General features: G+C 44.1%; 1 protein-coding gene across 1 annotated transcript; it reads left to right on the forward strand.

Annotated features, from left to right (window-relative positions):
* Positions 1-19775: 19775 nt before the first annotated feature.
* LOC105496544 (olfactory receptor family 6 subfamily S member 1) lies at positions 19776-21285 on the forward strand. Its single transcript, XM_011767050.2, is given in 2 exon segments — positions 19776-20429; positions 20432-21285. Coding segments are annotated over 2 exon segments (993 nt in total). The 5' UTR covers positions 19776-20290.
* The last annotated feature ends 1038 nt before the right edge of the window (positions 21286-22323 follow it).

Here is a 22323-nt window from a genome sequence, read left to right on the forward strand (position 1 = left end):
TTACAGGCTTAAGCCACCGCGCCCGGCCGCCCTTACTAATTTTATGCCTGCTAGATTTGATAGATTTGTTAACTACTGATAAAGGGATGCTGAAATCTCCAACTATAATGGTAGATTTGTTGATTTCTCCTAGCAGTTCTATCAATTTTTGCCTCGTGTATTTTCAGGCTCTATTCAGCGTAAACACATTAAGGATTGTTATGTCTTCTTGGATAATTGACCCCATTATCATTATGTAATTTCCTCTTAATCCCGATAATTTTCTTGCTCTGAAGACTTCTTTGTCTGAAATTAACACAGCTAATGTATCTTTCTTTAGATTAGTACTAGCATGGAGTATCTTTCTGTCTTTCTATTTAAAGTAGGTTTCTTGTAGATAACATATAGTCGGGTCTTCTTTTTAATCCACCCTGAAAGTCTTTGTATTGGTGTATTTTGACCATTCACAGTAAAAATAATGATTTATATAGTTGGATTAATATCTACCATATTTTGTATTTTAACTGCTTTGTATTTATTGTCCTTGTTCATTTTTTCCTGTATTCTACTATTTTTCTGCCTTTTGTGGCTTTAATTGAGCATTTAATATTATTCCATTGCAGTGCTGTGATCATAGCTCACTGCACCCTTGAATTCCTGGGCTCAAGTGATCCTCCTACCTCAGCCACCCAAGTAGCTGGGACCATCAGCACACACCACCATGTTTGATTAATTTTTAAATTTTTAGTAGAGATAGGTCTATGTTGCCCAGACTGGTTACAAACTCCTGGGCTCAAGCAATCCTCCCTCCTTGGACTCCCAAGCTGGAATTACAGGCATGAGCCACCACACCTGGCCATATCTTCTTGATTAACTGATCACTTTACAATGTTGAAATGCCATTCTTTGTGTCCGGTAAAAGTATTTAGCCTGAAACTACATTCTCTAATATTAGCACACAGACACACAGACACACACACACACACACACACACACACACACACACGTGTATTAAATTAGGGTTCCCAAGAGAATGGAGAAAATGGAAAGGGGGACAAAAAACTTAAAAACTAGTTACTGAAAAATTTCAAAATATGATGAAAATTATAAACTCACAGATCCAAGTAGCTTCATGAATCTCAAGTATGTGCATACGTTTCCGGGCGTGGTGGCTCACGCTTGTAATCCCAGCACTTTGGGAGGCCGAGACGGGTGGATCACGAGGTCAGGAGATCGAGACCATCCTGGCTAACACGGTGAAACCCCGTCTCTACTAAAAATACAAAAACATTAGCCGGGCGTAGTGGTGGGCGTCTGTAGTCCCAGCTACCCGGGAGGCTGAGGCAGGAGAATGGCGTGAACCCGGGAGGCGGAGCTTGCAGTGAGCCGAGATCGCACCACAGCACTCCAGCCTGGGCAACAGAGCAAGACTCCGTCTCAAAAAAAAAAAAGTATGTGCATATGCATACACACACCCCTAGAAGAAAATTAATCAAAGTACATCATAATGAATTTGCTTAAGACCAGTAATAAGAGAAAAATCTTACAAAACAGTCAGAGGAAAAATCATGTTACGGGTAGGTACAGAGCAGCTTTTATTCCAGCACCGGTGCATTCTCACCATTTTCTTTGGTGTTTACCCAAAGTTGTGGATATTGCAAGGTCTTTATACTCTGGTTGGTGGGAGCATAAACCAGTCTTACCCCTATGTGGGATTGGGAATTGTTGAGTCTCCTGTTTTCCAGTGATTCTTTCCCTGGCCTTGGTAGTTTCCTTTCACACATAGGTCATTACTCAGTGAAAGTCTCATGTGTCTCTCATCTGCAGATGTCAGAAGCTTTCTATTTGTGAAGCTCCCTTTTCTCCAGTATTCTGCTTCTTGACCTCCTCAAGCTCTAATCTTTGTCTTCTCAACTTAACAATAATGAGGTGTCTGTTTGGGCTGCCTCTATGTAGTTCAGGTTGGAAACTGCCTTTCAACTGAAAGCTGCGGAAATGCTTCATAGGATTCACTCTTATTTTTCTTCTCTTAGGGATCACAGTCCTTCACTGCCTGTTGTCTAATTTCTAGAAGTCATTGTTTCACATATTTTGTTCATTTTACAGTTAACTAGGGTTAAGATAAATCCAGTTCCTGTTACTCCATCATGGCCAAAAGTGGAATTTCTCCTTACATTTTTAACATGCATATAAAATAATAGTTTCTATCAATGGCTATGGTTAATTTAACTCAGAATAAGATGAGAAAGAATCTCAGCTTTCAAGTCATTACTTTCTTTACTATCTTCACATTTTTTATATAATCTGAGATTTTTATCTCCAAGTCATTGATTTTTATGGCCATTAGGTGACACTATAACTGCCATTCTTAGGAAACTAGATGAAATATTTGAATAAAATGTTAGAAAATTAAATTCATAGTATATTAAAACAGTGTGTTAACATTTATTTACGTTTACGTATAAGTTCTACTTCTTTCCTTGCTAATAACTTTTTTGCATCTCACTGTTTTATGATTTTATTTTTTATTTTCAGGAGTTCAACCTTGAGTAATTCCTTTAGAATGCATCCATGGATCTTAATGAAGATATAAGTTCTAGAACACCCCCCCCCCCACCAAGTGCCCTCAGTGTAGACTCTCTTTTGACTGCTATTTATGCTGAAAATAGAATTGTAGGCATTATGGGCGGAACTGTGTCTCTACAAAATGTAATATGTTGAACCCCCTAATCCCCATACACCAGAACATGACTATAGGATAGCACCTTTAATGTGGTGATTGAGTTAGAGGCTGTTAGGGTGTGCCTGCCATAATCCAGCCTGACTAATATCCTTATAAGAAGAAAAAATCTGGACACAGACACCAGAGATGCATACACATGAAGGATGAACCGTGTAAGGACAGAGAGAGAAGGTAGCCATCTGCAAGCCAAAAGAAACCAATAGCTTGATCTTGGACTTCCAAACTCTAGAATTGTGAGAAAATGAATTCCTGTTGTTAAAGCTACCCTGTCTGTGGTATTTTATGATGGTAGCCCTAGAAAACTAATATACTAGACTCAAAATCATTTTCCCTCTTACTCCTGAAGATAACTGACATTGTTCTTGTTACGTAGAGTTTTCATTGATGATGAAACTGATTTTCCTTATTTTATAGATAATTTTTTTCTTTTACATTTCAGGAAGCATTTAAGCTTTTGTTTTTATTCTTGGACTTTGGAGACATCACCAAAGTGTATATAGTTGTGGTTATTTTCATGTTCAATACTCTTCACTGCATGGTCTCCCAAATTTCAGAAGTGTCTTTCTTTAGTTCAGACAACTTATTTATTTTTTCTTTTTTTTTTTTTTTTTGAGACGGAATCTTGCTCTGTCACCCAGGCTGGAGTGCAGTGGCGCGATCTCGGCTCACTGCAAGCTCCGCCTCCTGGGTTTATGCCATTCTCCTGCCTCAGCCTCCCGAGTAGCTGGGACTACAGTCGCCCGCCACCATGCCCGACTAACTTTTTGTATTTTTTAGTGGAGACGGGGTTTCACAGTGTTAGCCAGGATGGTCTCGATCTCCTGACCTCGTGATCCGCCCGCCTCGGCCTCCCAAAGTGCTGGGATTACAGGCGTGAGCCACCGCGCCCAGCTATTCTTTATCTCCTCCATGTTTGTTATTTTCTGAAGTTCCTATTGGATATATGTTGAGCATCCTGGATTTAACTTCCATGTCTCTTAATATTTCTCTCATATATTTCATCTCTTAGTTCTATATTCTAGAAGATTGTCTTCAGCCAAGCCTCTCATGTACGGTCACGTGTCACTTAACAACAAGGATGTGATTTAAGACATGCATCATTAGGCGATTTCATTATTGTGCAAACATTGTGGAGTATACTTACACAAACTGAGGTGGTATAGTCTACCACACAGCTAGTCTATATGGTGTAGCCTATTGCTCCTAGGCTATAAATCCATACAGCATGTTACTGTACTGAGTATTATAGGCAATTGTAACACAATGCTAAGTATCTGTGTGTATCTAAACATTGAAAAGCTACAGATAAAAAATGGGGCTGGGCGCAGTGGCTTACGCCTGTAATCCTAGCACTTTGGGAGGCCAAGGTGGACGGATCAGCTGAGGTCAGGAGTTGGAGACAAGCCTGACCAACGTGGAGAAACCCTGTCTCTACTAAAAATACAAAAATTAGCCAGGTGTGGTGGTGCATGCCTGCAATCCCAGCTACTCGGGAGACTGAGGCAGGAGAATTGCTTGAACCCAGGAGGCAGAGGTTGTGGCAAGCCAAGATCGTGCCGTTGCACTCCAGCCTGCCCAGCCTGGGCAACAAGAGCAAAACTCCGTCTCAAAAAAAAAAAAAAAAAGAAAAGGTACACCTGTCTAAGGCACTAACCGTGAATGGAGCTTTCATAACTGAAAGTTGCTCTGTGTGAGTCGTAAGAGTGACTGTGAAGGCCTAGGACATTACTATTTACTACTGTAGGCTTTATAGAAACTGTATACGTAGGCTACTCTAAGTTTATTTAATTTTTTTCTTCAATAATAAATTAACCTTAGTTTATTATAACTTTTTCTTTATAAACTTTTTAATTTTTTAAACTTTTTTACTCTTTTGTAATAGCACTTAGCTTAAAACACACACTGTGTATTTGTACAAGAATATTTTCTTTATGTCCTTATTCTGTAAGCTTTTTTATTTAAAATTTTTTTATTTTATTTTACTTTTTAAGCTTTTTTTTTTTTTTTTTTTGAGACGGAGTCTTGCTCTGTCACCCAGGCTGGAGTGCAGTGGCGAGATCTCAGCTCACCTCAAGCTCCGCCTCCCGGGTTCACGCCATTCTCCTGCCTCAGCCTCCCGAGTAGCTGGGACTACAGACGCCCGCCACCTCGCCCGGCTAGTTTTTTTGTATTTTTTAGTAGAGACGGGGTTTCACCGTGTTAGCCAGGATGGTCTCGATCTCCTGACCTCGTGATCCACCCGTCTCGGCCTCCCAAAGTGCTGGGATGACAGGCTTGAGCCACCGCGCCCGGCCTAAGCTTTTTTGTTAAAAAACTAAGACACACACATTAGCCTAGACCCTCACAGGGTCAAGATTGTCAATATCACTATATCACTGTCTTTTGCCTCCACATCTTGTCCCACTGGTAGGTTGCTTTTCTTTCTTTTTTTTTTTTTTGAGACCGAGTTTCACTCTTGTTGCCTAGGCTGGAGGGCAATGGCATGATCTCAGCTCACTGCAGCCTCAGCCTCCCAAGTTCAAGCGATTCTCCTGCCTCAGTCTCCCGAGTAGCTGGGATTACAGGCATGCACCATCACACCAGGCTAATTTTGTATTTTTAATAGAGACGGGGTTTCTGCATTTTGGTCAGGCTGGTCTCGAATTCCTGACCTCAGGTGATCTGCCCACCTTGGCCATCCAAAGTTCTTGCATTACGGGCATGAGCCACTACGCCTGGCCACCACTAGTAGGTCCTTGGGGGCTATAACATGCATGGAAATGTTATCTCCTATGAGAACAATGCTTTCTGAAATACCTCCTGAAGGACCTGCCTGAGACTATTTTACAGTTAACATTTTAAAAATATATAAGTAGAAAAAGTACACTCTAAAATAAACAAAAAATATAGTATAGTAAATACTAGGCAATAAGAATTTTTCAACTCCATTACAATCTTATGGGACCACTGTTGTATATGCAGTCCGTCATTGATGGAAACATTGCTATGCAGGGCATGACTATAATTGATATGTGTGTATATATTATGTTAATTTTGATGATATCATCATTAATTTAAAGAACTCTTTGGTTCTTAGAAGTTCCTTTCTCATAACATCTATTCCTGGTTTGTTAATATTTACATTATTTTATTAATATAAATTTGGAAATGTAAAGATTGTTTCCATCATTTAAGTATCTGTTTCCTCTAAGGTCACTCATTCTATTTGTTCATTTTTATCCTTCTCATTAACACTATGGTTATACTCAAGACCTGGTAATATTTGCATGTCAATTCAAATGGATAAATTAAGGACTATGGAGCAGATTTCTCCTGTTTGTATTTTAGACTTGTGTTTGTTTCTCTCTTTTTAAAAACTCGATTCCCTCTGCTATTTTTTCCTCCTAATAGTTCCTTTGCAATAGACAGAATGGCCATGTCCTCTTAAATTCATATAATGAAGCCCTAACCCCAGTGTGATGGTATTTGGAAATGGGACCTTTGGAAAATCATTAGCATGTAAGACTGGAGCCCTCATGAACGAAATAAGTCTCCTTATAAGAAGAGGCCACAGAGCTAGCTAGCTCTTTTTCCTCCATGTGAGGGCACAGCAAGAAGACTGCCCTCTGTAAACCAGAAAGAGAGCCCCACCAAGAACCCCACCATGTTGGCTCTGGGATATCAGATTTCCAGCCTCTAGAATGGTGAGAAATAAATGTTTGTTGTTTACCTGTTTATGGTAATTTGTTATAGCAGCCTGAACGAAGACATCCTCTTACTATGAGACTTGGTAATAGCACTCTGTCTTGTTTTGCTATGTGTTAAAGAATAAAAAGAAAAAGGAAGAAAAGGAAAAAAGTTTAAGTTTTATGTTAAAGAATTTGTCATAAGGAAACAGATAGATTCTGAAATCTGTTAACTCAATCAAATCTCCATAGGCCGGGTGGGCGCAGTGGCTCGTGTCTGTAGTTTCAGCATTTTGGGAGGCTGAGGCGGTGGATCACTCGAGGTCAGGAGATTGAGACCAGCCTGGCCAACATGGTGAAACCCCCTCTCTACTAAAAATACAAAAATTAGCCGGTTGTGGTGGCGCATGCCTGTAATGCCAGCTACTCCGGAGGCTGAGGAAGGAGAATCACTTGAACCTGGGAGGCAGAGGTTGCAGTGAGCCGAGATAGCGCCACTGCACTCCAGCCTGGGTGACAGAGTGAGACTCAACCTCAAAAAAAAAAAAAAAAAAAACACCTCATTCTAGACTGTGATTCTGTGTGTATGTGTGTGTTTCTATATTGCCTCCACTCTTTTTGGACCAGAAGGCAGGTTGTTGCTGAGAAAGTTAAGTTCCTCCTGGAGTTGGTAGTTCATTATAGTTCTGGCTCTGAGTAACCCACATGGTGTTTGACATTCTCCAGTGGCTGGCTGGTTAGTTTTGTGGAACTAGAGTTTCCATATTCAGGGAAGTATTTCACACCTTTATTAATTTTTAACTGGGAAAATTGTATTCTAAAAATTTAGAGTTTTCTTGAAATAGATACTTGATTTTCACTACATATTTCTGAGGCTTTTTATTATGAAAAATTTAAAACATATTAAAAATAGAGAGAATAGTATGATGAATCACAGTTACAGCTGACATATAGCTCCATGAATTACCAGTTCATGGCCAAGAAAGTTTTATCTATAGCCCTCATTTTATTTTGAAGAAAATTCCAGATATATCATTTCGCTTTAACTCATTTTTATTTACGGAGTGTCAATTAGATTTTTTGATACAATTTCCATTACAATAGGATTTTTACTAGTAAGGAAAATTGAAGCAAAAGAGATATCAAACAATGATTAAAGCAGACATGTAATTCAAGAATGTTGCAACTCATTCATTCAATAGATGTGTCATTCTAGTAGTCTTCTTGGTTTATACAGTTTTCTTTTGTTCTCTATGTTCTGACAGGGAAAGTTTTCCAGGGAAAAACAAGAAACAAGGTGCAGAACTGTGTAAGAAAGTCTCAAGTAAATAAATATTTTGTCATTTCCTTGTTTATACACAAAAAACACTGGAAGGAGGCCAATGAACTAATGAAAATGGTTAATTGGGGAGGGGGAGGGGGTGAATAGGAATGTGGGGGACTAGAACTTTTAAATTTATACATTGTGGGGAAAAGAAAGAGAGATCAGACTGTTACTGTGTCTATATAGAAAGAAGTAGACATAAGAGACTCCATTTTGTTCTGTATTTGAGATGCTGTTAATCTGTAACCCTACCCCCAACCCTGTCCTTGCAAGAGATATGTGCTGTGGTGACTGGGCTGTGCAAGATATGCTTTGTTAAACAAGTACCTGAAGGCAGAGTGCTTGTTAAGAGTCACCACCATTCCTTAATCTCGAGTACCCAGGGACACATACACTGTGGAAGATCGCAGGGCCCTCTGCCTAGGAAAGCTAGGTATTGTCCAAGGTTTCTCCCCATGTGATAGTCTGAAATATGGCCTCCTGGGAAGAGAAAGACCTGATCATCCCCCAGCTTGACACCCGTGAAGGGTCTGTGCTGAGGAGGATTAGTATAAGAGGAAAGAAGGCCTCTGGGCAGTTGAGATAGAGAAAGGCATCTGTCTCCTGCCGGTCCCTGGGCAATGGAACGTCTGGGTGTAAAACCCGATTGTATGTTCTATTTACTGAGATAGGAGAAAACCGCCTTAGGGCTGAAGGTGGGACTTGCTAGCGGCAATGCTGCTCTTTATGCACTAAAAATGTTTATGGAGATATTTGCATATGCATATCAAGGCACGGCACTTTTCCTTAAACTTATTCATGTCACAGAGATCTTTATTCATATGTCTTTCTGCTGACCTTCTCCCTACTATGAGCCTATTGTCCTGCCATCCCCTTTTCCAAGATGGTAAAGATAATGATCAATAAATACTGAGGGAACTCAGAGACCGGTGCCAGAGCGGGTCCTCTGTATGCTGAGCACCGGTCCCCTGGGCCCACTTTTTCTTTCTCTGTACTTTGTCTCTGTGTCTCATTTCTTTTCTCAAGTCCCTCATTCCACCTAAGGAGAAACACGCACAGGTGTAGAGGGGCAGGCCACCCATTCAATACATTTTTATTTTTGAACCATGTGAGTATGCTTTAAAAATAAATACAATTTTTTCTTCTAACATGGTTTACTTTTATTAAAAAAAACTAGGACATTCCTATGATCAAGTTAGTTTGAAAGTGTTATAAGTGGCCAGTGGTGATGCTTGTAATCCCAGCACTTTGGGATGCCAAGGTGTTATGCCCAGACCGTTTGTTCCCCAAAGAAGACCACCAGAGTCCAGAGTCAAAGCCAAGCGGCAAGGATCTTTACTACAAGTTCGAACTTGGTCCCTCCATTCCACAGCATACAGGAGGGCCTCGAACAATGCGAGTGCTTGCTTTTTATAGCCCGATGTAAACAGGATATGTAAAGTTACAGGGAACAAGGTAATTCTCTCGGTTACAGCATTACAATTGGTTAACATTATACATTTAGCATTCCTTATCGGAGATCTCCCAGGTGATGTTTTTCTGAAGTTTGAAAGAAATATGGAGGAATGGGTTTGTGCTGGACTCAGGAAGTTGGGAGATATATGGGGGATGTGCCTCATTCCTTTCATTCGCCACTTCTTTTCAGGTAACTCTAGAGCCAATCTTGGGTCTTATAAGTCTGACTCTGTTTCAGCGTTTACAGGTTGGTATTGGGCTCTGAGGACCATGAGCTGAACAGTGTCAAACTTTTCTCTGACAAACTGCAAAATTCTGTTAACAACACAAGGTCCTACGGTTAGCAGAAATAGTAGACTTAGCAGGGGTCCAAGGAAGGGGGCTAACAGAGAAAACATAGAGGAATTCTACCATTGGTCTGCAGCTGAAGCAAACTGCCGTGTTTTTACTTCAGTGCTTAACTTGCGTAACTGTTGGACCTGGTCTTCTACAAGCCCTGATTCATTTATGTAGAAACAACAGTCTTCTTTTAGAAACATACATGTACCACCTTTTTCAGCAGTGAGTAGGTCTAGGGCCCTCTGGTTCTGCAAGGTTACCTGAGCTAGGGACGTGAGCTGCCGCTGAAGGGATGCAAGGGACTCAGCTGACTCCTCCATAGCAACGGCAAATTGTTGGTACAACTTGTTGCTTTCTATGAGGGTGTGACCTAGGGCTTCCCCCGCCATCCCGGCCGCAATGAGGGATGCGGTGAGGGAGATTCCTGCAATGAGGGGGAGAAATATGGCTCGTGCAGGTCTCGGTCTAGGAACTGGGTGAATAGCAGTACTAGTCCAGTTACCGGTGTACCCTAGGAACTCGCCAGCAGTTAGTAGAGTCAACCGGGGAACTAATGTGACAGGAAGACACAGTAGATTGGTAACAGAGGGACTGGATAGGTCCTTAGATAATGTCCTATTACACCAGAAGAATATGCCCGGCGGAGCCCTTAGGGTGATATTAGGGGGCACTGCAGTGATGCTGCAGAGGCTGGAATTCGTGTTTTCCCCAGCGGCCACTAGGGCGGCTAATGTTAGGGCTAGACTACCTAACTGCATGTTTGCAGTGAGCTATATTGCCGGCACAGGGTGAGATTTAAGGGGTTGTTCTTAGCTCTGTCCACAGTCCACGTGGCCGGTGCTTCAGCTGCTACCGTGATTGGTTCCAGAAGGTCGGAGGTTGGGTCCACTGGCTTGACGTGGGTGTAGTGGATCCACGACGCGATGCCTTTTACCTTCAGGGTGGTGGGTGTGGTCAGGAGTACCTGGAGTGGTCCCTTCCACCTGGGTTCTAGGGTCTCTTGTCGGTGTTGCTTAACCAGGACCCAGTCTTCCGGCTGGTACAGATGGGGTGTCGGTGGGGGACCGGTCTCATATAGCTCTTTCAGCTTGGGCCACATCTCTTGATGAATTTTCTGCAAGGCTTGTAGGGAAAATAAGAGTTCAGAGACATTTTCTGTTTCAGATTTGAGCAGATCATCTTTTAGACTGGGAACCAGGGGTGGGGGTCTGCCATACATGATTTCGTAAGGGGTAAGGCCTAGTCTGTAAGGGGTATTACGGGCCCGGAACAGAGCGTAGGGGAGAAGGACCACCCAATTAGCGCCAGTCTCTATAGTCAATTTAGTTAAGGTCTCTTTAAAGGTCCGATTCATCCTTTCTACCTGTCCTGAACTCTGGGGCCTGTAAGCGCAATGTAGTTTCCAATTTGCCCCAAGGATGGAAGCCAAATCCTGACTTACCTTAGCGACGAAGGCCGGCCCATTATCTGACCCTATCTGAACGGAGAAGCCATACCTGGGGAGGATATCTTCCAGAATTTTCTTTACTATAACCTGAGCAGTTTCTCTTTTGGTTGGAAATGCTTCAGTCCACCCTGAAAAAGTATCTACAAAGACAAGTAAGTACCGATACCCGTACTTTCCTGGCTTTATTTCAGTAAGATCTACTTCCCAGTAGATACAGGGCCTGGTTCCCCTAAGCCTTGTTCCCGCTGCAGCCTGGGACTGGGGGTAGGCATTGTTAAGCTGGCAGACTTTGCAACTTGTCACGATGCTGCTGGCCGTCTCGGCTGTATGTCTAAATTTGAGCTTAGAGCGTCTGATCAGGTCTATTATCTGCCGAGCACCCAGGTGGGTGGTTCGGTGGATGTGTTCTAACACTTGTTGTCCTAATTTTTCTGGTAGGATGGTTTGGTCATTAGTATCAGTCCACCACCCATTCTGGATCTGTTTCAGGGGAAGCTTGTCAATCCACTGGAGATCTTGTTCTGAATAATCAGGGAAATATGGCAAGTCCCGGGGGCCCGGGTCAGGGAGCTGGAGTGCAAGGAGTTGGCTGGGAGCCTTTGCCACATTTCTTGCAGTTTGGTCTGCCAGAAAGTTGCCTTGAGCAGTTGGAGTGGTTGGTTTCTGATGCCCTGGGCAATGCACAATGGCTAACTTTTTTTGGCTTCCATAGCACTGTTAACAGGGCTAGGATCTCTTGCTTGTTTTTTATCTCTTTTCCTTTAGCCATTAGTAACCCTCGCTCCCTGTAAATGGCCCCATGTATGTGCGCCATAGCAAAAGCATGTCGGCTGTCTGTATATACTGTCAGCTTCTTCCCTGCCCCTAAGGTAAGAGCTTGGGTGAGCGCTATTAGCTTGGCCTTCTGGGCTGATGTCCCCGGGGGCAGGGGTTCCACCCAGATTACCTCAGTCTCTGAAGTCACTGCCGCTCCAGCGTACCTCCGGCCTTGATGCATGAAGCTGCTCCCATCAGTGAACCAGACGAGGTCAGCGTCAGGGAGTGGGTGGTCCTGCAGGTCCTCTCGAACTCCGTGCACCTGAGCTAGTATCTCGGTGCAATCATGGAGTGGCGCGTCCAGGTCAGGGTTGGGCAGCAGCGAGGCAGGGTTTAAGGTCGTTGGGGGCAGGAAGGTTATCCTGATAGGATTTAGTAATAGTCCTTGGTAGTGGGTGAGCCGGGCGTTACTTATCCATCGATTAGGTGGCTGTTTGAGTACACCTTCGATGGCATGTGGGGTAACGACCCGCAATTCTTGACTTATGACAAGTTTATCATCATCTTGTACCATCAGAGCCATGGCTGCAATCATTCGGAGACAAGGGGGCCACCCGGCAGCCACTGGGTCTAACTTCTTTGACAGGTAGGCAACCGGCCTCCGCCAGGGGCCTAAGTTCTGAGTTATTACCGCCTTGGCGACACCCTTACTCTCGTCCACGTATAAGTGGAAGGGCTTGGTGACATCAGGTAGTCCCAGTGCAGGCGCAGAGAGTAGGGCGGTTTTGATCTGTTGGAAAGCCGACTCGGCTTCGTCTGTCCAATTAAATGGCTGCTGCCCCCGTGCTGCCTAATACAAGGCTTTAGCCAGTTCTGCAAACCCAGGTATCCATAGTCTATAAAATCCCACTGACCCCAGGAATTCCCTCACTTGTCGGGTGGATTGTGGCCTGGGGATCTGCAGAACAGTTTGCTTCTGGGACATTACAACAGCTGCCTGACTTCCTGGAGCCTCTGGGTCTATGGGGGTGTACTGTTTAAAAGCTTCCATTAATCTTTCTAAGTAGGTAGCTGGGCTCTCTGTCTTTCCCTGCAGAACAGAGTATACTTTAGCCAAATTAGTGGGCTTGCGAGCAGCTGCCCGGAGACCCGCCATTAGAGTCTGGCGATAAAGGCATAGCCGTCCCCTACCTTCTGCCATGTTGTAGTCCCACACTGGCCTGTATTCTCTTTCACTCCTCCGTTGTGAACAAGATTCGGAGGAGCTGCTGACAATCATCCCAAGTGGGCTGGTGGGTGAACATGACACTATCCAGTAAAGCCAGTAAATCTTTGGGGTTGTCTGAAAACCGAGCACTCTGAGTCTTCCAGTTATACAGATCACTGGTGGAGAATGGCCAGTACTGGAGCCTGGGGATTCCTGTGTCATCTAGGGGTCCTATTTCCCGAAGGGGTAAAGCCACGTGGAGTCAGGCGGCTGGGGGGGGCTAGCCCGCGAAGTGCACCCTCCCGTCCGCCCCATGGCCCCTTCAAAGTTACTTTCCCTTTCAGCGGGCCCGGTGTGTGCTGGCCGCCTCCCGTCCGCCTGCTCCCTCCCGCAGCTTAGCCCTGGGGGCTGGGGCCTGGGGCCCGGAGGGGTATGGAGAGGGTTCTGTGAACAGTGGGTCCCCGCTATCAGGTAGAACAGGATGGGGGGGCAGTTGGTTGCTTGGATTTTAGTGGTCGAGCAACCAGTGCCTTACAGGGTTCAGGGGCTAATTGGAAAGGGGACAGCCAAGGAGGCGGGTTCTCCAGTAGCACAGATCTCAAGCGGCTCCGGTAGCACAGACCGCAAGCGGCTCCTGTAGCACAGATCGCAAGCGCGCACCGGAAGCACAGATCGCAAGCGGCTCCGGTAGCACAGACCGCAAGCGCGCACCAGAAGCACAGATCGCAAGCGGCTCCGGTAGCACAGATCGCAAGCAGCTCCGGTAGCACAGATCGCAAGCGGCTCCGGTAGCACAGATCGCAAGCGCACACCGGAAGCCCGGGTCAGAGTTAGCTGCTCGGATCGCGATGGCGCTCCGGCAGCCCAGATCGCAATCTAGATCAGAGGAGAGCCAGGGGACGTTTCCCACTGGTCTCCGCTGGCCGTCCTATAGCACGTCCGCCAGGACTGCGCCAGCTCCAGTTTCAGACCTCGCGAGTCACAGATTCAGATTCAGAACAGACACAGACAGACAAACGGAGATGAGCCGGCTCACCTATCAGTAAATCGATCCTAGTAGATCCCTTGACCAGGGGTCTGGTGGGCTTGGGGAATCCCGGACGAGCCCCCAGATGTTATGCCCAGACCGTTTGTTCCCCAAAGAAGACCACCAGAGTCCAGAGTCAAAGCCAAGCGGCAAGGATCTTTACTACAAGTTCGAACTTGGTCCCTCCATTCCACAGCATACAGGAGGGCCTCGAACAATGCGAGTGCTTGCTTTTTATAGCCCGATGTAAACAGGATATGTAAAGTTACAGGGAACAAGGTAATTCTCTCGGTTACAGCATTACAATTGGTTAACATTATACATTTAGCATTCCTTATCGGAGATCTCCCAGGTGATGTTTTTCTGAAGTTTGAAAGAAATATGGAGGAATGTGTTTGTGCTGGACTCAGGAAGTTGGGAGATATATGGGGGATGTGCCTCATTCCTTTCAAAGGCGGGTGGATCACTTGAGGCCAGGAGTTGAGACCAGTCTGGTCAACACGGTGAAACCCCATTTCTACTAAAACTACAAAAATTAGCTGGCGTGGTGGCAGACACCTATAATCCCAGCAACTCCGGAGGTTGAGGCAGAATCACTTGAACCCGGAAGGTGGAGGTAGCAGTGAGCCGAAATCGTTCCACTGCACTGTAGCCTGGGCGACAACAGAGAAAAACGCTGCATCAAAAAAAAAAAAAAAAAAAAAAAGAATAAGAAAGTATTATAAGCTAAATACCAAAGCCGATGTCAAATGGGCAAATAGCGTTTTTTGTTTTGTTTTGTTTTTGATATGGAGTCTTGCTCTGGAGTGTAGTGGCGCTGTCTTGGCTCACTGCAACCTCCACCTTCCAGGCTCAAGCCATCCTCCCACCTGAGTCTCCCTAGTACTTGGGAATACAGGTGGGCACCACCAGGCCCAGATAATTTTTGTATTTTTAGTAGAGATGAGGTTTCACCATGTTGGCCAGGCTGGTCTCGAACTCCTGGCCTCTGGTGATCCACCTGCCTTGGCCTCCCAAAGTGCTGAGATTACAGGCCCAAGCCACTGCACCCAGGCTGTGTGTTTGTTTGTTTTAAAGAAAGTACCTGTCTTTGATCTCATCTATTTCTGCAGTTTCCTTAGTCCTTAAGATTTGATTAAGGTTTAAAAACATGTGTGGCTTGGCCAGGAGTGGTGGCTCATGCCTGTAATCCCAGCGCTTTGGGAGGCTGAGGCGGGTGGATCACCTGAGGTCAGGAGTTCAAGACCAGCCTGGCCAACATGGTGAAATCCCGAAACCCTGTCTCTACTAAAAATACAAAAATTAGCTGGGTGTGGTGGCGTGCCTGTAAACTCCGCTACTTGGGAAGCCGAGGCAGGAGAATTGCTTGAACCCGGGAGGTGGAGGTTGCAGTGAACCGAGAGCATACCACTGCACTTCAGCCTGGAGGACAGAGCAAGACTCTGTCTCAAAAAAAAAAAAAAAAAAAGTATGGCTTAAATGTGCTTTACTAGTTCTTAGACGTCATGGGTCTCTTTTTCAGACCCCTCCTTCCCTCAGCTTAACAAACAGGAGTTGCAGTTTCTAGCTTAGATTTTTGTTGTTGTTTGGCTTAGCTCAGCCAGTTTCCCCCAGTCTTTGCTCTCACTCCTTTAGAATCTAGTGATAAACACTTCTCATGCTTCATTCCCTTTAGATATTTTCTTTTTTATAGAAAGGAGTATGTCTAGAAAGGATGTAATTCAGCTAAACTAGTTCCCAGGAGCCCTGTGCACTCCTCCTCTCAGTTCAAAACTTAATTGGTGCCCATCTGACAAGGGTGGTTGCTCCTCAAGTCTGGGGTTCAGAGTAGTCTAGCTCACATGCCATTTGCCAAGCACCTAGTATGTGCCAGGCACTGTGATTGGTGCTAGAAATACAGAGATGAAAGTATTCCTGCCGTAGGAATTTAGGGTCTAGCAGAGGATACAGACAGAAAAGCAATGTTGTAATACAATGGATTAAATATTAAGATTGTCATACCTCAGGTGGGAGAGTGGGTAGGGTGGTAGGACTGAGGATGGAGGGTAGGGGAAGCTGTCTCAGAAGACCGGATGTGCACTAGACTCAACTGAGTCTTAGGACAAGAGTAGGAAGAGCCAAGATTTTAGTCATGGCCATAGAATGGACACCAATGAAAAAGATGTGAACAATGGCCCAGAATTCTGAATAATGCTTTGGGTATGTGGAACATATACATTACCACTAGGAGATAAGGTGCAAGGCTGGGAGAAGCAGTAGAATTAGCTAGAGATGAAATTGGGAAATTTCCCTTATCTTATCAAGCCCATGGGGCTCCCATCATTTCCTAACTCCAAAGCCAGGGGAGGGATTCCCAATATCGTTTTAAGTCATCAGGGAGAAAACACAATGTCTGTGTTACTTGGGATATAAACATCTCTCCTGGGTGTCATGCAAGAGAAAGGTGGATGATGGTCATAGCCTTCCATGATTGAACAAGCTCCATCCTCTTCTTCATTCTGATCGTTAATGGCTCCTAAAGTTTTGCAGTGACCTGGTTTGATGTAGTTGATAGACAAATGCAGAAATATTCCCCATCGCCCTTTCTTGAACAAAGGGTCAAGTTTTTGTTGTTGTTGTTGTTTTGTTTTTTTGTTTTTTTAACAGAGTCTAGGAAATTTCCATTGAACGGCATATCTCCCCTGGGTCATTTAGGAATTTTTTTTTTTTTTCTTTCTCTATGGTCTTACTTTCTCACTGCCTGATTAACCTCTCTCCAAAAAGCACTGCTGCTGGCTGGGCTCCTGATGTTCAGATTAATTCTGATGCCTAGATTAGTTCTCATCTGAAGATATCTCCATTGGAAACTAAAGTTATGCACGAAGGATCCCACCCTTCAGCAGAGAGATTAGTTAGAAACCAGTGACTTCAGCCTTCTCCCTCCCTGCCCTCAGGCTAATACCAGGAGTCAGGGAAGGTAGGGATCTGAAAGAAGAAAACTGATACTTTGTACAAAAGTTCCATTAGCAAAAAAAGTGAAGAGGCCGCTTTAAGTGGAACATTTTTCCACAACTAGAGATGAAACAAATGAGGTAAGTGTGCTAAGTCTTTTCAAAGATAGGAGGTAAATGGTGTAACCCCACCATATGTACCTCTTGCCTTCTAGCCCCATGTTGTTTTTGTAATAACATTTCTTGTGAGATAATTGTCTTTCACTTGTGAGATAATTGAGATAATTGTCTTTCACTTGAATTATGCCTGTGGAAATCTAAGACAGTGGTCACATTGCGGAAGGCATTGTTTCTACGTGGAGGGAAGGGTGGGGCTGTTGGCTGACTTATTCATGGCCATAAGAAAGGCAGCGTGACACAACCTCCCTAAGAGAAGAAAGCTCGCTTGTTCAAAAGGCAGAACGACAACCTGTGAGGAAATATACCAGAGAGGAAAGCTCAGGAGAAGAAGGAGATTATCCAATTTCTCCTTGTTTTCTCAAGTGCTTTGCCCATCCTCCCCTACTCCAAGGATGCGAACCTATTGTCAGCCTTAAGGTTCACCGTGTGGGAAGGACTCCCACACGGAACAGGACTCCCAGATGGAACTTGAATCATAAAAAGGAGAAAAAAATTTTTCAGGGTGACCTCCACCCTCATGGAGACAACAAGGACATTCAGGAGGAGGTAGGAGGAATTCCTTCCATGTTCAGAGTTGAGAACTCATCTCCCTGTCACTTAAGATATAGTTTAGGTTCAGCTCAATGGTGGATTTTCACAGGGAGCAACAGAGTGCCAGATGGAGTCCCCTTTGGGGTGACCAGTCTCATCTGTTTATATTCCACCCCGTATGTTCTGTGCTGTAGCCCAAAGGTACTATGTTTACACACTGCTCTTTTCCATTGAAGACGCTTCCTTCTCTCTATCAAATGCATACTCATTTTCTAGTACTTATTTCAGGCTTTTCCTTTCTCCAGAATACTGCCTGTCTCTCTGAGTTTCAGTTTGGTTCCTTTTCTGTTTCCCTGTGGTACCCTATACTTCCCTGCAACATTCCACCTGTCACACATCTTGATTTTTCTGTCATTCTTAGTGGGCAGTGAGCTACATGAGGGTAATGGCAATGTCTTCTATCTCTGAATCTCCAATTACAGCAGCATCTGGTACATAATAAATATGAAGCAAAAGTTGAATGACTTTACTGACAATAGGCAATTTCTATAGAAGCTGGAGGGAGCGGAGACTCTGAATGAATCCTCGGGGAGAAAGACCACAGAACTCTTTTATCCTAGAAAAAAGCTCCAGACATTTTCCTGTCTGGACCTGCGGGACCCACAGGAGAGAAATTGTAAGTAAAGAATCTAATGCTTGCTGAGAACAAAGACTGTTGGGGTGTGCTAGAGAACAATAGGGTTGGCCGGGGATGGTGGCTCACACCTGTAATCCTAGCACTTTGGGAGGCCGAGGAGGGGCAGATCACTTGAGGCCAGGAGTTCAAGACCAACCTGGCCACGATGGCAAAACCCTGTCTCTACTAAAAATACAAAAATTATCCAGGTGTGGTGACACGTGCCTGCAGTCCCAACTGCTCAGGAGGCTGAGGTAGGAAAATCGCTTGAACTCAGGAAGTGGGGGTTGCAGTGAGCCAAGATCATGCCACTGCATTCCAGCCTGGGCAACAGAGTGAGGCTCCATCTCAACAACAACAACAAAAGAGAACAATAGAGCTGACAGAGAACCAATGTTTTTAAGATCAGTTCTTACGTTTTGCATGGCTAAAGGTGTAAGAATTAAAGAAAGAAGAAAGAAACATGAAAGGTGGCTTGCCAGTCAAGACAGGTTTATTTTACAGAAAACAAACCTGAGAGGAGCTTCTGGTCAAGTTAGGTCAGAGGCACACTCTCTTACAGACTAAGAGTTTTTAAGAATTCGGGGTGGGAGAGTTTATCAGAGGATTGGACTGCTTCTGTGTCTCTGTTGTGCTTATCTGGGAGGGACAGTTTTGTGTCTGTTCCCATACATCTTTCTGTAGCTGCAGGCATACTCCCGAGTGTGCTTTTAGCTTCCCTATCTTAGTGCACCTGAAGGGAAAGAAAGGTGCTTATTAAGGCCCACCATTTTACTGGGGCCCATTATATGAGGGTGAAGTTTGGCAGTTACCCAAAAGAATTTCCCTTCACCTCCCTCTGTTCCCAAACTGTCTTATCTGTGTTTTACTGTCTGCTCTCCCTGGCTGCTTGTAGTTAGAAGAGAAGTGATTTCTTTGAAATGCATGAGGCTAGAAAGGGAGCTGGAACTTAAAGTGTCAGTGTTTGTCCAAGATGATGGTGCTCCTGCTCTGTCAAAAGGGAATAAGGATTCTCCTGATACCTGAGGCATTTTTAAACAAGCTTTCTGGATATAATTGACTTGATTTTTCTAATTGGTGGTGGTCCTCAGGACTGGGAGGACTTGAAGAATAAGAATCAAAGAATAAGAACATAATTTGTTATTTATTAACAGTTAGAGTCAGAAATTCATAATTTAGCTCTGATAAATGTCTGACGGGGTTTCACCATGTTGGCCAGGTTGGTCTCGAACTCTTGGCCTCAAGTGATCCACCCGCCTTGGTCTCCCAAAGAGCTGGGATTACAGGAGTGAGCCACTGTGTCCTACCAAAAAGGGTAATTTTATATAATTTCATTAGGTATACTGACAGCCTAGATTCCTATGATTCATTGCATAGTTGGACAGTTAAAGCACAAATCAATAATCTTCCAAGGGTAATGGCAAGCCAAGCCTAGTTTCTGGTGTTCTAACTTATGGCCAGGGGCTTTCTCTGCCACATAATTTTTAAGTTAAGTGCTAGAAACTCTTAAATTCTTTGCATTATTATATCATTTGCTCCTTACTGTATTTCACAACTGAGGAGCACAGAGAGGGTAAGTAACCTTGCCAAGGCTACTCAGCCAGTAAGTGGAGATGCAGGAATTTAAAACTAGGTAGTCTGACTCCAGTTCTGATCCCGGTTGAATGGTGATCCTATTCTTCACAAAATCGTTTTTCAGATATTTTTGTCCAATTCAGATGCTCAGTGATATTGTTATTACAATAATGAGGTGTCTTATTTAAGATCTGAGAACAGGAGATGTGAAGATTGAGGAGATGGAGGCCCCTGGCATTTTCATACCTAAGTTTTGTTACCCTTTAGAGAAAATCTTCTCCAGTGCTAAAATCAATCAGATGATGACCTGAAGTGCTTCAGATCTTAACAGGACCTGCAATTGGAAAAACTGGGGATATGTGTCCCACACCATGATAAAGTAAGTTTCAGGATTGTAAGCAGAGGACCTGTTCTTACCAGGACCATGTTTTTGTTGTTGCACAGGTGGAAAAGATAATGACTCCTGATGGGAACCAGAGTAGTGATGCAACAGAGTTCGTCCTGGCAGGGTTCCCACATCTCAACAACGCAAAAGTGGAATTATTTTCTGTCTTCCTTCTTGTCTATCTCCTGATTCTGACAGGCAATGTGTTGATTGTGGGGTGGTAAGGGCTGATACTTGGCTACAGACCCCCATGTACTTCTTTCTGGGTAACCTGTCCTGCCTAGAGATTCTGCTCACTTCCGTCATCATTCCAAAGATGCTGAGCGATTTCCTCTCAAGGCAACAAACTATTTCCTTTGCTGCGTGTATCACCCAATTCTATTTCTACTTCTTTCTCGGGGCCTCTGAGTTCTTACTGTTGGCTGTCATGTCTGTGGATCGCTACCTAGCCATCTGTCATCCTCTGCGCTACCCCTTGCTCATGAGTGGGGCTGTGTGCATTCGTGTGGCCTTGGCCTGCTGGGTGGGGGGACTCGTCCCTGTGCTTGGTCCCACAGTGGCTGTGGCCTTGCTTCCTTTCTGTAAGCAGGGTGCTGTGGTGCAGCACTTCTTCTGTGACAGTGGCCCACTGTTACGCCTGGCATGCACCAACACCAAGAAGCTGGAGGAGACTGACTTTGTCCTGGCCTCCCTTGTCATTGTATCTTCCTTGCTGATTACTGCTGTGTCCTACGGCCTCATTGTCCTGGCTGTCCTGAGTATCCCCTCTGCTTCAGGCCGTCAGAAGGCCTTCTCTACCTGTACCTCCCACTTGATAGTGGTGACCCTCTTCTACGGAAGTGCCATTTTTCTCTATGTGAGGCCATCGCAGAGTGGTTCGGTGGACACTAACTGGGCAGTGACAGTAATAACGACATTTGTGACACCACTGCTGAATCCATTCATCTATGCCTTACGTAATGAGCAAGTCAAGGAATCTTTGAAGGACATGTTTAGGAAGGTAGTGGCAGACTTTTTAATGAATCTTTTACTTGATAACTGTCTCAATGAGAAAGCAGTAAGGTGAGAGTGAAGAGACTGGTAACTAGTCTTTTTTTTTTTTTAGAGAGAGAAAGTCTCACTCTGTCGCCCAGACTGGAGTGCAGTGGCACGATCTTGGCTCACTGCAACCTCCACCTCCTGGGTTCAAGCAATTCTCCTGCCTCAGCCTCCTGAGTAGCTGGGATTACAGGTGCCCACCACCACACCTGGCTAATTTTTGTATTTTTAGTAGAGACAGGGTTTCGCTCGATGGCCAGGCTAGTCTGAAACTCCTGGCCTCAAGTGATCCACCCACCTCAGCCTCCCAAAGTGCTGGGATTACAGGTGTGAGCCACCATGCCTGGTCTTGTTGGCATTTTTAAAAATCATATTTTGAAATCCAGACATTCTCATTATCATGCTCCTTTCCATCATCATTATGAACATCACCAAAAGACTGAATTCGGGAACTACTAATGAATTCCCAGGTCATCAATTCACACTTCTCTTTCAGGCAAAATTTCTTGATCCTAGATCATACCTAATAATAATAATGCTTGTTATTATTATTATTATTATTGATATATCGTGATCAATATCATCAACACTTCCTAAGACCTTCCAACCTGTGAGTCTTAACCTAAGAGTCCATGATCATGTAGGGAATCTAAGGATGGGTTTCAGAAAATGTATATGCCTGATAGGTATCTAAATTTTATGTGCTTGAATATATATGCATTTGTCTGAGAAGAGGAATCATAGCTTTAATTCAACATTTAAATCCATGTGTGCACTCTCTTCAAAACCTAGAAACTGATTGAGAGTCTAAGTAGAGCCTTCCAACTGTTTATGCAAATCAAGAATTTTAAGAAAAACTTCCTTACAGATATAAAATGAAGTAAAAATAGATTATCTGTATATTTTTGTGTATACTTTTTAGAAAAATTTACATTTACTACTAGAGGAAACAGAGGTGAAGCAAATTTAATAAAGGGACTTAATTACTTCTCTGTGGTAATTCCAGGTGCCTTTGGAAAAGCAGATCAATGAGGGGTTTCTTGAATATAGCATTTACTGTATTCTT

This window comes from Macaca nemestrina, chromosome 7 (assembly GCF_043159975.1).
Source record: "Macaca nemestrina isolate mMacNem1 chromosome 7, mMacNem.hap1, whole genome shotgun sequence".
NCBI classification, from domain to species: Eukaryota; Metazoa; Chordata; class Mammalia; order Primates; family Cercopithecidae; genus Macaca; species Macaca nemestrina.